The 12,125-nt window shown below is 33.4% G+C and overlaps 1 protein-coding gene across 2 annotated transcripts in view; it reads right to left on the bottom strand.

Moving 5' to 3' along the window:
• Positions 1–492: 492 nt before the first annotated feature.
• The window catches only part of LOC114342836 (polycomb group protein Pc), a 42,488-nt gene continuing 30,855 nt past the window's right edge, over positions 493–12,125 (bottom strand). For both annotated transcript variants that reach the window (XM_050648901.1, XM_050648902.1), the window contains exon 5: positions 493–8,031. In XM_050648901.1, the coding sequence (XP_050504858.1) occupies positions 7,743–8,031 (289 nt within the window). In that variant the 3' untranslated portion in view covers positions 493–7,742. The remainder of the gene's footprint in view (positions 8,032–12,125) is intronic.

Below are 12,125 nucleotides of genomic sequence, written 5' to 3'. Positions count from 1 at the left end.
AGGTTTTACGTTTTTGCTCTTTGCGCAGAAATTGGCGCACTTATTGTACAAGAATCTGTGCCTGGCACAAATTCTTGTACCGTTTCTGATATCGTTTCTTGTATCTGTGTATGACACTATACATTTTTTTGACATATCAGAAACGATATTAGAAATGATACAAGAAAATGCATAGTGTCATACAGCCTTTAGTCTTGAGTGAATGTAGGTTCTGTTAGGTTAGGCTAGAGATCCAGGAAAGAACCACAGTCTATCAGTTAAGAGCTTTAGGCCTAATCAGAGAGCAATGGAAAAACTTTATTCTTTGCATTGCCAGGAAGAAACAAAGAGAAAGACATACAAAGAGGTGGCTGTTGCTATGGGAGATCATGCAGAGAAATTGAGTAACAGATATTTTAAAAATAACGCTCGGGACAGAGGAAATAAAGAAATATCTCCACCATATCTGAAAAGACTGCATATGCCTTTTAAAACTGTACATAAACAATGCTAAATGATTTAGACTTTTTATTAAAGAATAACAAGCATACGATTTACATAATTTAATATTTTTTTTCTTAATTTTGTATATTTCTTATAAAAATCATTTCTACTACATACCTCCACTTACATAACTCCCTATAAATATCCGCAAACGGATATTTTAACGAAGCTTTCTGTAATATTTATAAGGGATATATTCGGGAGCAGATGACGTATGTCAAAGTCATGACGTCATCGCACCGAATTGATTGGTATCACATATGCTACTCTACTAGACATATTTAAAAATATTTCTTTTGTGCTCAATTTGTCGAAAAAGACGTTCATAGAAAATTTATATTTTGACATTTCTAGAATATCCAAGGCAAGAACATGTCAATCATTACGAAAACACAATTAATAAAATCAATTACTTCATTTTTACAACACATAATCTGCATTTATTTCATAATTTTGACACACCAAATAAACTGTGAGGCATAAGTTAAGGATATTGCTAAAAATTATATAAATAATAATACAATAAAATTGTGCTCCATTGTATAAACCATAATATGTCACTTATCTACATCAAAAATTAACACTAGTTTTTGAAGATATTCTTCTTTAGCGGCGAATCGATTGAGGGTAAAATTTTATTGATCCGCGCGCATGCGCACACCGACAGTATGGTATTAGTCGTTATACGGGCTCTGATTGGGTGTTGAAATTTTGAAATGATCTGTCAATAATTGTTCAATATGGAGGTTATCGGTAAACAAAAATATTGTATAATATTAGTTTTTATTGATGTGTGGACAGAAATAAAATCAAATTTATAATTATAGTGACTTTTTAAATAGTTTTGAAAAGCCGCAGGTACGTAATTCTAAATGTTTCAGTTGGAAATACCTAATAGTTTCAATACCTATCTATTTGGAAAATGTAAACAAAATAATGTAGTTACCTATTAGTAGGCAATGCTTGAATTTACATAATCTGATTACGAACAAACTTTCTACAAATCTTCATGTCATATATCGTTTTCTTACTCTATATTTTGTTGTATTTTATTTCGACAAAAATCAAACTAATAATTTTATTAAATTCATATAAATTTATGGTGTAAACGTTTAGTTTGTGTATATTCCCACATGACGTATACGAGAGTTTGGTGCAGTTTGAAATGGCGTCAACTTTCGTACGGCGCGGTAGACGTAAAGTGGGTTCAAGCCCCAAGCAAGTTATTATTTTTTATTTTTTTTATAGATTTTATGATTGTAAGTATATTATTATATAATTTTTGAAGACATACTTCTTTTTTGAAAGTGGTAGATAAGAAAGTTAGTTTGATTTTTAAATAAAATAAGTACAAATAACCTTATAAGTATATTTACTTCGTTTAAATTACCTATTATATTATAATAGAAGAATATCTTCTTACGTGCATACAAAGTACACACACATTCTTTTTTTTGATATTGTTTTAATAAAAATTTTTTGAAAGTGGTAATATCAAAATTAGTTTGATAATTAAAAAAAATTTAAATAAACTGTTTTAAGTATATCTATTTCGTTGAAATCATATAATAGAAGTATAACTTCTTACGTGCGTACAAAGTACACACACATTCTTTTTTTAGTCCATGTTTTAATTTTATTGCAATAAACGAATCAAAATTAAATCAAGATGAAACCAACAGAGCTGTGGGAATGCTTCAAAACGGTGCTCTATAGTCGAAATTGCCAATATTTTCAATGTTTTGCCAAATATTATGTCTAGTCTTGCGCCTAGATTTTGGAACACTGGAAATGCTGCTGAACGACAAAGAACAGGTCAGCCTAGAATTACCGCGGCTCGAGATGAATGATATGTTATACTAAATGCGCGATGTGAGCTTTTTTTTACTGCATGAACACTATGGCAGCGCCTTCAAGATGCCACGTGGTACCCTTATTTTCTTCTTCTTCTTTTACTTCTTGTAGATCTTTCGATCTGTTTAATTCTGAAGCTGCCTCTGGTTTTAATTTCCTGAGAGGTAGATTGCCAACTATCCCTCCATCTTTCAGGGGTCTTGAACCGGGCGGGTTGTTTTTTGGGGCAATTTTTCGGAGTTTATTCTCATTCATTCTTCTTATATGCTTGTATTAAATCCTCTTGCACTGCCTTCCCCATCTTACAATATTTTGAATTTTGCATTACTCTCGAATGTTTGTATTTCTCACCCTGTCTCTTCTTGTTTTCCCCACTATTGTTCTTGGGGTCTTCCACTATGACCGGTCGTATGCAAGTCTTGTAGATTCTAATTTTACTATCTGTGCGCATATACGGATTTGACGAGACTATTTCCCGCAGACGTCCTGACAATGCAGATGCTTTGTTGATCTGACTCCTCAGGTCCTTTACTGGGCCGTGGGTGCTATGCCCAGATATCTGAATTGCATCACCTGTTCTAGAGGGTTGTTCTCAACCACTAACTTACATCTGAGCGGATCTTCTGCTATTGTCATACATTTAGTCTTGTTGGTAGAAATGTTCATATTTAGTTGGCGGTTTATTTGAAAGAACTGAAATAGCTGTCCCTGAAGATCATCTTCTGATTCAGCAATAATAATTGCTGCATCATCTGAGTAACACACCATACCAATCCTTTTGTTGCCCATTCTATATCCGAGATTAAGAGATGTTACTTTGTTTATAATTTTGCCCATGAGTAGGTTACACAAGTAGGGGCTTAAACTGTCGCCTTGTCTAATTCCTCCCGGTGTTGGAATATTTTCAGCGAATTGGTCTAATGCTCTAACTTTGGTTACGTTGTTGTTATTTAGGTTATGGACTATCTTTGTTATGCTAGTCGGTGTTTTATTTTCTATTAATATATTTAGAATGTCTCCCAGGCGAACCCTGTCAAAGGCCTTCGTTAGATCAATGAAGCAAATATACGCTGGTATGCCGAATTGTATAGCTTTTATTTCCCCTTATTTCCTCTTGAAATATTCGAAGACGTTTACAAACATTTGGTTTGTTATCTAGACACCCCTTCAGACGTGTACCATTGACAATAGATCAGAACAATATTAATGTTTCTAATAGCATTTTTGTTACATACTTATACCAAACAAACTGTATCTATCAGTTTTCTTATCAATCGAACTTCATTACTAATGTAGATCATCAGTAAAACTATATTTCGTTATATTTTTAACATTTTCTCATATCTTACGTGTTCAAAGACTCATTTAGGTTATAGACTATCTTTGTTGTGCTGGTCGGTGTTTTATTTTCTATTAATATATTAAGAATGTCTCCCAGGCGAACCCTGTCAAAGGCCTTGTCAGATCAATGAAGCAAATATACGCTGACATGCCGAACTCTATAGCTTTTATTTCCCCTTATTTCCTCTTGAAATATTCGAAGACGTTTACAAACATTTGGTTTGTTATCTAGACACCCTTTCAGACGTGTACCATTGACCTTACGATATCGGCGTCAAAGATTAGATTGGACTAGAGCCCATTTAAATTAGAGAGATAGATGGCATGCAGTATTGTTCACAAACGAGTCTAGATTTTGCCGACTTTCAGGTAGTCTACAAAGTACGTGTTTGGACAAGACAAAGGGTACCAAGAAATTAAAGACCGTGTCAGATGGTTCATCCGTTTGAAGATGGTGATGTTATGGTTTGGCCTGGAATCTGTTTCGGTGGAAGAACAATCTCTACATTTGCAATAAAACTATGAATGGGGAGATGTACAGCTTTCATCCAGCCATTGGGGACAAGTTTTTTCAACGATAATGCTTGACCACATAGATCTGAAGTTGTTGAAGAAAGTAGAGATTTGCATGGAATTCCTCATTTGGCATTACCCCAGTGATCTCCAGATCCCAATCCCATTAAACATGCTGGGGACATGCTAAAAATAAGGCTTACACATCACCTACCACTTCCACATAACCTTCTGCAACTTTGATAACTGTTACCCTGGTTTATAGTGAGATAGTGCTCAAGAATCTCTTGATAATTTAATAGATAGTATGTCACGTAGAAGTCAAGCAGTAATTGATTTCAATTGTGGATATACGACTTATTAGGACACAATGTTTATTAATGCAAAATTTAATTTTTATTTTTTATGGATAATTATTCCTTTTTATATTTTTTTTTGTAGTGGATAATATTTTTGTGAATAACTATAAAATATGTTTTCTACGACCGATTAATAATATGCTCATTATTCGCTATTTTTTAATAGATAATAGCACCCATTACTGTTACTCACGGGTCATTACTCACGGGCTGAAGTTAGATTCAAGTGACGCATGCCACTTTTAATATTAATCGTATCTATATACATTGTAAATAAAATTACTTAAACTTATTTATTTAATACAATAATTATTGTAATTTATATCAATAATTAACTTCGAAAAATTTTAAAGGAACTTTAACTGTAACAATGTCAGTATATTTTTTACGTTTATGTCTTGTTTACTAAAAATTTTGACGTTTATCATTTATTTTAGTGACAGTCACATTAGCGCATTTGTGTTAATTGGAATTTATAACTAATATTGTATTTATTTTTCAAGTTATATTGTGTTAAATATGTTATAACATATTATATATAGTTATATTATTATGTTATATACAGGGTGTTAGTAAATAAGTATGAAAAACTTTAAGGGGTAATTATACATGAAAAAATAATGACAGTTTGCTCTATAAACGTATGTCCGCAAATGCTTCGTTTCCGAGATACAGGGTATTGAAATTTTTATTTAAAACTGCCAATTTTTTTATTGCTCTAAGACCGGTTGAAATATGAAAATTACATTTGGTGGGTTTTAAGAGGTAGTTATTGCGCATTTTTTAACAAACAAATAACAATTTTGTATTCATCATTAGCTTGCCTACGGGTAATGGTCTGAATTTTTCTAAAGAAAAAAATGTTACGCCACTGAGATATTTCAAATTAAAAATATTTTTGTATTCCGCGTGTAATTTATGAAAAAGAACCTTTCCTGTATTTTTTCGTATGGTGCACCGTTTTTATGCGAAAAAATAAAACATCTTCGCGCGTATTTTTCATTTTTTAATACATTATCAAGAACTCTCCAATATAATATTACCAAAGTAGAACAATATCAGAAAATATTACTAAAAAGATTTTAACTAGGTTGCAAATCTACAACAAATGTTCAAAATTACCTCCTTTAAGGGTGACAGAACAATTTTATATTCACCATTGGCGCCCGTACAGGTAATGGTCTGAGTTTTTTAAAGAAAAAAAAATAGTACGCCACTGAGATACGTCAAATTAAAAATCATTTTTAAAGTCCTCGTTCAATTTACGACAAAAAATCATTCTTGTCTTTTTTTTTGATATGCGGCGCCGTTTTTATACAAAAATATAAAACAACTTACCGCTGACAAATTATTCGAGGTAGATATGCATAGGAACTTATTTCAAATACCCGGAAATAATTACCCAGAAAGGATGAAAGGATTTGATTTCAGTTCAGTGCCTCTACCCAGGTGCTCCGATGAGGAAACGGCTATTCCGAAATACGTATAAGCACATAGTAGAGGTGCTGTAGTGTAATCAAATCTAAACCATCCTTTCTTTTCTTTTAGTTTATACTTTATTCACTTTTGTGGATATAAAGGGAAATAATTCGCTAAAATTATTATCACGGTGAATGACAGGACGTGAAATGCATTTTTAGATTTCCCTTGTCGAGTATTTTGCCACTGTGTTATGCTTTATTTTTTCCAACTTAAAAAGCTCAGAGGATAAATAATTTCGAATTTTATTTCCTGACTCAACTTTCGATTATTTCAAATACTTTGTAAACGTTAAGATGTTTTATTTTTTTGTATAAAAACGGCGCCTCATATGAACAAAGACGAGTACGATTTTTTGTCGTAAATTGAACGAGGAATTCAAAAATGATTTTTAATTTGTGAAAAAAGTGAATATAAAATTACTCTGCCCCCTTTAAAGGAGGTAATTTTGAACATTTGTTGTAGCCTTGAACATAGTTAAAATCTTTTTAGATTTGAATATTTTCTGTTATTGTTCTAGTTTGGTATTATTATATTGGAGAGTACTTGATAATTTATTACTAAATGAAAAATACGCGCGAAGATATTTTATTTTTTTTGCATAAAAACGGTGTACCATATGAAAAAAAAAAGACAAGAAAGATTCTTTATCGTAAATTAAACGTGGAATACAAAAATTATTTTTAATTTAGAATATCTCAGTGGCGTACTATTTTTTTCTTTAAAAAATTCAGACCATTACCCGTAGGCGCGCCAATGATGAATACAAAATTGTTATTTGTATATCAAAAAATGCGCAATAACTACCTCTTAAAACCCACCAAATTTAATTTCCATAGCTCAAACGGTGTTAGAGTAATAAAACAATTCGCAGTTTGAAATAAAAATTTCACCACCCCGTATCTCGGAAACGAATCATTTGCGGACATATGTTTACCGAACAAACTGTCATTATTTTTTCATGTAGAATTACCCCTTAAAGTTTTTCATACTTATTTACTAACACCCTGTATAGTTAAATGTAAATATACATTATAACTATAATATGAAATACGTCCACCGACAATAGCCATTTCCTATTTATTAGATTCACTGACAGTAGGTACAAATTTATGCATATTTTTTTCGGAAACGAATAGAAGTTGGATTGACTATTTCTTGTTGTATTTTTAGATTTGGGTAATTGTAGCCAACCAATCATTCAGCCACGTACTAGGGGTAAACAGCATTTAGGTATTTTTGTAAATTATTATACTTAATTGAAATCTCGAGTAGTTGATAATTATATTTTTTACTAATTAAAATAAACAAAGGTCGTAGAAAAAGTAAAGTATTCTACTTGCATGTAATGGCTATTAATCAGTCTGATGAATTACGACACTCGTCTACGGCTAGTGTCGCAAACTTCATCATCGTGAGTAATAGCCATCATTACATGCTAGCCCTAACTTATGCCGCGCAGTTTACATTATCAATGGAAAGTAGTCGTAAAAAAATAATGCATAGTATTCGCATGAATAACCTTAGTATGGAATAATCGGAATATGATCCTCGTTCTATCATATACTTTTCAAGTTACAACAAGTAATCAGCCAATAAAAAATAAATATGTCATCTCACACTATAACGCACAGTTCCAACTCTAGATATTCCAGAAACGTTCATATTTACCCAATTTTTCACCAACTACAGTACCTTAGACCGAAAACCAAATCATACAATATCACTGGGATGACTCTTGTCGTCACGATCCTTGAAGAATCCCTTTTCAGTCTTGCATTCGCGAATCGTCACTGTTTTCAGGTTGACCGTCACGTCGGTTATGAAAACTTGGTCTGCCACAGGGTTCCTAGCCAGCCAGTACTCTGAACTCGGACTAGTGAGGGATGGCACGTCGTTGGGGATGGTGTTGTTGTTGATGTTGATGTTGTGGCCGTTGACGGCGATCGGTTTTTCTTCCGGCTGACCGTTTTCCGGCTTAGGCTCCGGTTTCTTCTCAGGCCTTTAAATAAATAATTTAATCATCAGTGCAACAATGTCAGCAGAAGCTACTAAAAATTTGACTACGTAGCAACACTGTATTTTTTCAAAAATGAATAACCATTTTCAATTTCGTTGCAAAACGAAAATACAGCCGCATCATATTCTAGTCCAATCAGAGAGTGCAGCAAGCACCTCTACCGGTTTCGAAACTTATTAGTCTCTCATCAGGAGGCACATATGCTGCTCTCTTTGATCCAACCAAAACAAACCCCGGCGTGTAGTAACGGATTGCAACGAACGAAATGGCATAGATGCCCTAGCGGCAACTGCTAGCAAAAGACTAAGATTTCAATCTAATGGCATATAAAACAACATAATGTTGCTCTATATCCCACAGACTGAAAACAATGGGAACCTTCTCTGGTTACACCTCCGAGTCTTCTACAATTTGCAAGCCATAACGGATGCTGAGACTAAGGAAGATGAGGGAATTTTACAATTTATAATTCACGTCCCACCTGCTCAACGCGGTAAAGTTCCAACGAGAATGGTTCCCTTCATACTCCAATAAGAGTAAACAGGTAAATCAAAAATTAATAACCATTTTCAATTTCGTTGCAAAACGAAAATACAGCCGCATCAATTGAAAATGGTTATTCATTTTTGATTTACCTGTTTACTCTTATTGGAGTATGAAGGGAACCATTCTCGTTGGAACTTTACCGCGCTGAGCAGATGGGACGTGAATTATAAATTGTAAAATTCCCTCATCTTCCTTAGTCTCAGCATCCGTTATGGCTTGCAAATTGTAGAAGCCTCGGAGGTGTAACCAGAGAAGGTTCCCATTGTTTTCAGTCTGGTGGGATGTAGAACAACATTATGTTGTTTTATATGCCATTAGACTGAAAACTTAGTCTTTTTACTGTATTTTTTATTTAAAATACCATGGTGAAATCATATACCTACAGGTCCCAAATTCAAGAGAGGATTTCTTTTGATCAAGAGGAATCTTTGTACTAATTTTCATGTAGCTGAAGCCTCCACTTTTGCTTTAATAAAAAGAAAACACGAATATGAAAAGAAGAAGAAAGTCTCCAAATTCAATAGGATTAGAGGAACCTGAGAACCAAATTTTAAGGCTCTAGGATTTTACTTCAAGAAAAATAAAAAACTAAAAGACGATAGTATTTTGCTTTAAGAAAAAGAAAAGGCACACGAATAAGAACTAAAGAAGAAAGACTTCTCTAAGAAGAACTAAAGAAGAAAGACTAGAAGAACTAAAGAAGAAAGATTCGACAGGATTCTTCTTTAGACCAAAAGGAACATTTGTACCAATTTTCAATATTTTAGGACTTTTATAATCAACTATTTTCAAATTAACGTTAATAAAATCATTTTTTTTGGTATAATTGTGGCTTATTTCCCATTGAAAATAGTTGATTATAAAAATGCCACAAGGAAATAGCTTCAGAACAACATTTAGGACTTTTGCTTCACGAAAAAGAATAGACACGGTAATATGTGTAAATAATATGAAAAGAAGAAAAAATGCCGAAAATTCAATAGCGCTTATCTTTGGATCAAGAAGAACCTATTTATCAAATAACAAGACTTTAGGACTTTGCTTAAAAAAAGAAAAGGCAAAAGAATATTGACAGAAGAAGAAAAGCCGGAAATTGAATATGATTCTTCTTTGGATCAAGAAGAAACAATGTGCCAAACTTCAGGAGTCTAGGACTTTTTGATTCTTCTTCTTCAGATGCAAATCCACTAAAGGATGTTCGCGATCACATTTTCTATTAACTCTCTGTTTCTTGCAATGTGTATCAGATATTGTATGTCGTTAATCCCTGTCCATTGCCTTATGTTTCGGAGCCAGGACATTTTCTTGTGTCCTATTCCTCTCTTGCCTTCAATTTTACCCTGGATTATAAGTTGAAGAAACTGGTATTTTTCGTTTCGCATGATGGGACCCACATATGTTTTCCTTTTCTTGATGGTTTTGATAAGTTGGCGTTCTTGGTTAATTCTCTTAAGAACATCTACATTTGTGACTTTTGCCGGCCATGGTATCTTTAGGATACGGCGATAAAGCCACATTTTGAAGGCTTCTAATCTGTTTATATCCCTGGTTTTGAGTGTCCAGTCCTCTACGCCATATCCGATCATACGTAGCACTTAGTAAACCTTAGTCTCAGTTGAAGATCGAACTCTGAACAGGTTAGTACCTTCCTGAATTTTACGAAAGCTTGTCGAGCTTGCTCAATGCGACATTTTACTTCCCTGTCCGATGCCCAGTCTTCAAAAAGCCACGCTCCCAGTTAAATTTGCCCCGTTAAATTTGCTCACTCTTTCAATTGACTTGGTATTCAGTGTTATGGTGGAGTTTTCAAGTGCATCCAAGTTTCTGGAGATGATCATGAATTTGATCTTTTTGTATTAATCTCTAATCCCACTCGCTTACTGTATTCTCCGATTACAGTGACAAGTTGTTGAAGATCGACTATGTTGTCACATATTAAGACACCCTCATCAGCATATCGTACGTTGCTGATCAATACTCCATTCACTTTGATTCCCATCTCTGCATCTTCCAAAGACTTGAATATGGCTTCCGAATAAATGTTAAATAAAAGAGGGGAAACACACATCCCTGTCGAACACCCCTTCTTATATGTATGGGTTTGGATATAGAATTGTCTATTTTTAATTATGCCGTTTGATACCAGTACAAGTTTTCAATGCATTTTATGTCTTTTTGGTCTATATCAAATTTCATGAGGATCTGCATTAACTTGTGATGTTGGACACGATTAAACGCTTCTTCGTAATCTAAAAAGCATAGGAACATGACCTTCCTCTGATCGTAACAATTTTGGACCAGCACCTGTTTTGCTACTATTGCTTCTTCTTGTTGCTACTTTTGCTTCAAGAAAAAGAAAAGGCAAAAAAACAGAAGAAGAAAAGCCGGAAATTCAATACGATACTTCTTTGGATCAAGAGGAAACAATGTCCCAAATTTCAAGAGTCCAGGACTTTTGCGCCAAGAAAAAGAAAAGGCACAAGAATATTAATAGAAGAAAATCACGATATTCAAAAGGATTCTTGTATGGATTAAGAATGTCCCAAATTTTAAGAGTCTAGGATTTTTACTTCAAGAAAAAGAAAAGTTAAAAGAAAATGAACCGAAGAAGAAAAGCCACAAATTCAGTAGGGTTCTTCCTTTTGTCAAGAAGAACCTATTTACCAAATTCCATGATTGCAGCACACTTGCTTGAAGGAAAAAAATACAAAAATATTAACAGAAGAAAATACACAAACTTATTAGAGTTCTTCTTTAAGGCGGCGCCAGACATGCGGTATTTGGCAAATACTGAACAACTGCTTGCTAAATATCAAATATTTGAGTGCTCATGGAAGTGTTCGTTAAACGGCAAGCACCTTGCACCACATATTCGAGATTTTTCGTGTATCGAATCATTGTGAGAACAACAAATATATTCTAAACGAACAAAAAAGGTAGGTACATAACGGTTAGTGATACAGAGCTTCTTATAAATTTAGCCGCTTTTGTCATTAAGTCTGGTGGAAGTTTATTATTAAATAACAGAAAAAAGCCAACAATGAGAAGTTGGTGGATGGTGTCACTTAATCAAACCACTTTTTAAGCTTTGTTTTGCTTTTTTGCGAACAGGCTCTAAATGATTCCTTTTTCTTTTTAACTCGCTTATCGTGTATTTCTCACCGATCTTAACGTGTATTAGTTTTCATGCATCGTAAACATCATTTCGATTTTTATGATTTAAAAGATTCGCATTCCATATTATAGGTTCATTTTCATATAGGCACATCCAAAAATTGTAAAATACTTTCATTGGTCTACTCTATATTTACTATTTTCAGTATTTTTTACAATCTGTAGCAATAACTAAAGTACTTTAATAAACAATTAAATAAATTAAATTAGATATAAACTTTAACCCAACATTTAAAATCTTGCTTATGCTTGCAAGAATATGTAAATGAGAATAAAAATATTCAAACAGCGAATATTTGTTTACTTTGAAGTGTTGAAAAGACCGACAACGTACAGGAACACGACAAATATTCGAC

The sequence above is a fragment of the Diabrotica virgifera genome, chromosome 4 (assembly GCF_917563875.1).
Source record: "Diabrotica virgifera virgifera chromosome 4, PGI_DIABVI_V3a".
NCBI lineage: Eukaryota > Metazoa > Arthropoda > Insecta > Coleoptera > Chrysomelidae > Diabrotica > Diabrotica virgifera.
This window is presented reverse-complemented; position numbering and strand designations above follow the sequence as displayed.